The 348-nt window shown below is 63.2% G+C and overlaps 1 protein-coding gene across 1 annotated transcript; it reads left to right on the top strand.

The window, feature by feature from the left end:
• Nucleotides 1–6: 6 nt before the first annotated feature.
• Nucleotides 7–341, top strand: LOC103252435 (aquaporin-1; the record flags this gene model as incomplete). The annotated part of the gene is made up of 1 exon (XM_008051060.1): nucleotides 7–341. A coding segment is annotated over exon 1 (234 nt), but the record flags the coding sequence as incomplete, so codon positions are not given.
• Between the last annotated feature and the right edge of the window lie 7 nt (nucleotides 342–348).

Here is a 348-nt window from a genome sequence, read left to right as displayed (position 1 = left end):
CGCCCCGCACCGGCCCTATAAATAGGCCCAGCCCAGGCTGTGGCTCAGCTCTTGGAGGGAGTCAAGCACCAGGCAGAGGTCTCAGGCTAACCAAGCCCCCTGCCAGCATGGCCAGCGAATTCAAGAAGAAGCTCTTCTGGAGAGCAGTGGTGGCCGAGTTCCTGGCCATGACCCTCTTCGTCTTCATCAGCATCGGGACCGCCCTGGGCTTCAACTACCCGGTGGGGAGTAACCAGACGGCGGTCCAGGACAATGTGAAGGTGTCGCTGGCCTTCGGGCTGAGTATTGCCACGCTGGCCCAGAGCGTGGGCCACATCAGCGGCGCCCACCTCAACCCGGCTGTCACGC

This window comes from Carlito syrichta, unplaced genomic scaffold (assembly GCF_000164805.1).
Source record: "Carlito syrichta isolate Samal-C Ts95f unplaced genomic scaffold, Tarsius_syrichta-2.0.1 Scaffold158523, whole genome shotgun sequence".
Classification (NCBI taxonomy): Eukaryota; Metazoa; Chordata; class Mammalia; order Primates; family Tarsiidae; genus Carlito; species Carlito syrichta.
This window is presented reverse-complemented; position numbering and strand designations above follow the sequence as displayed.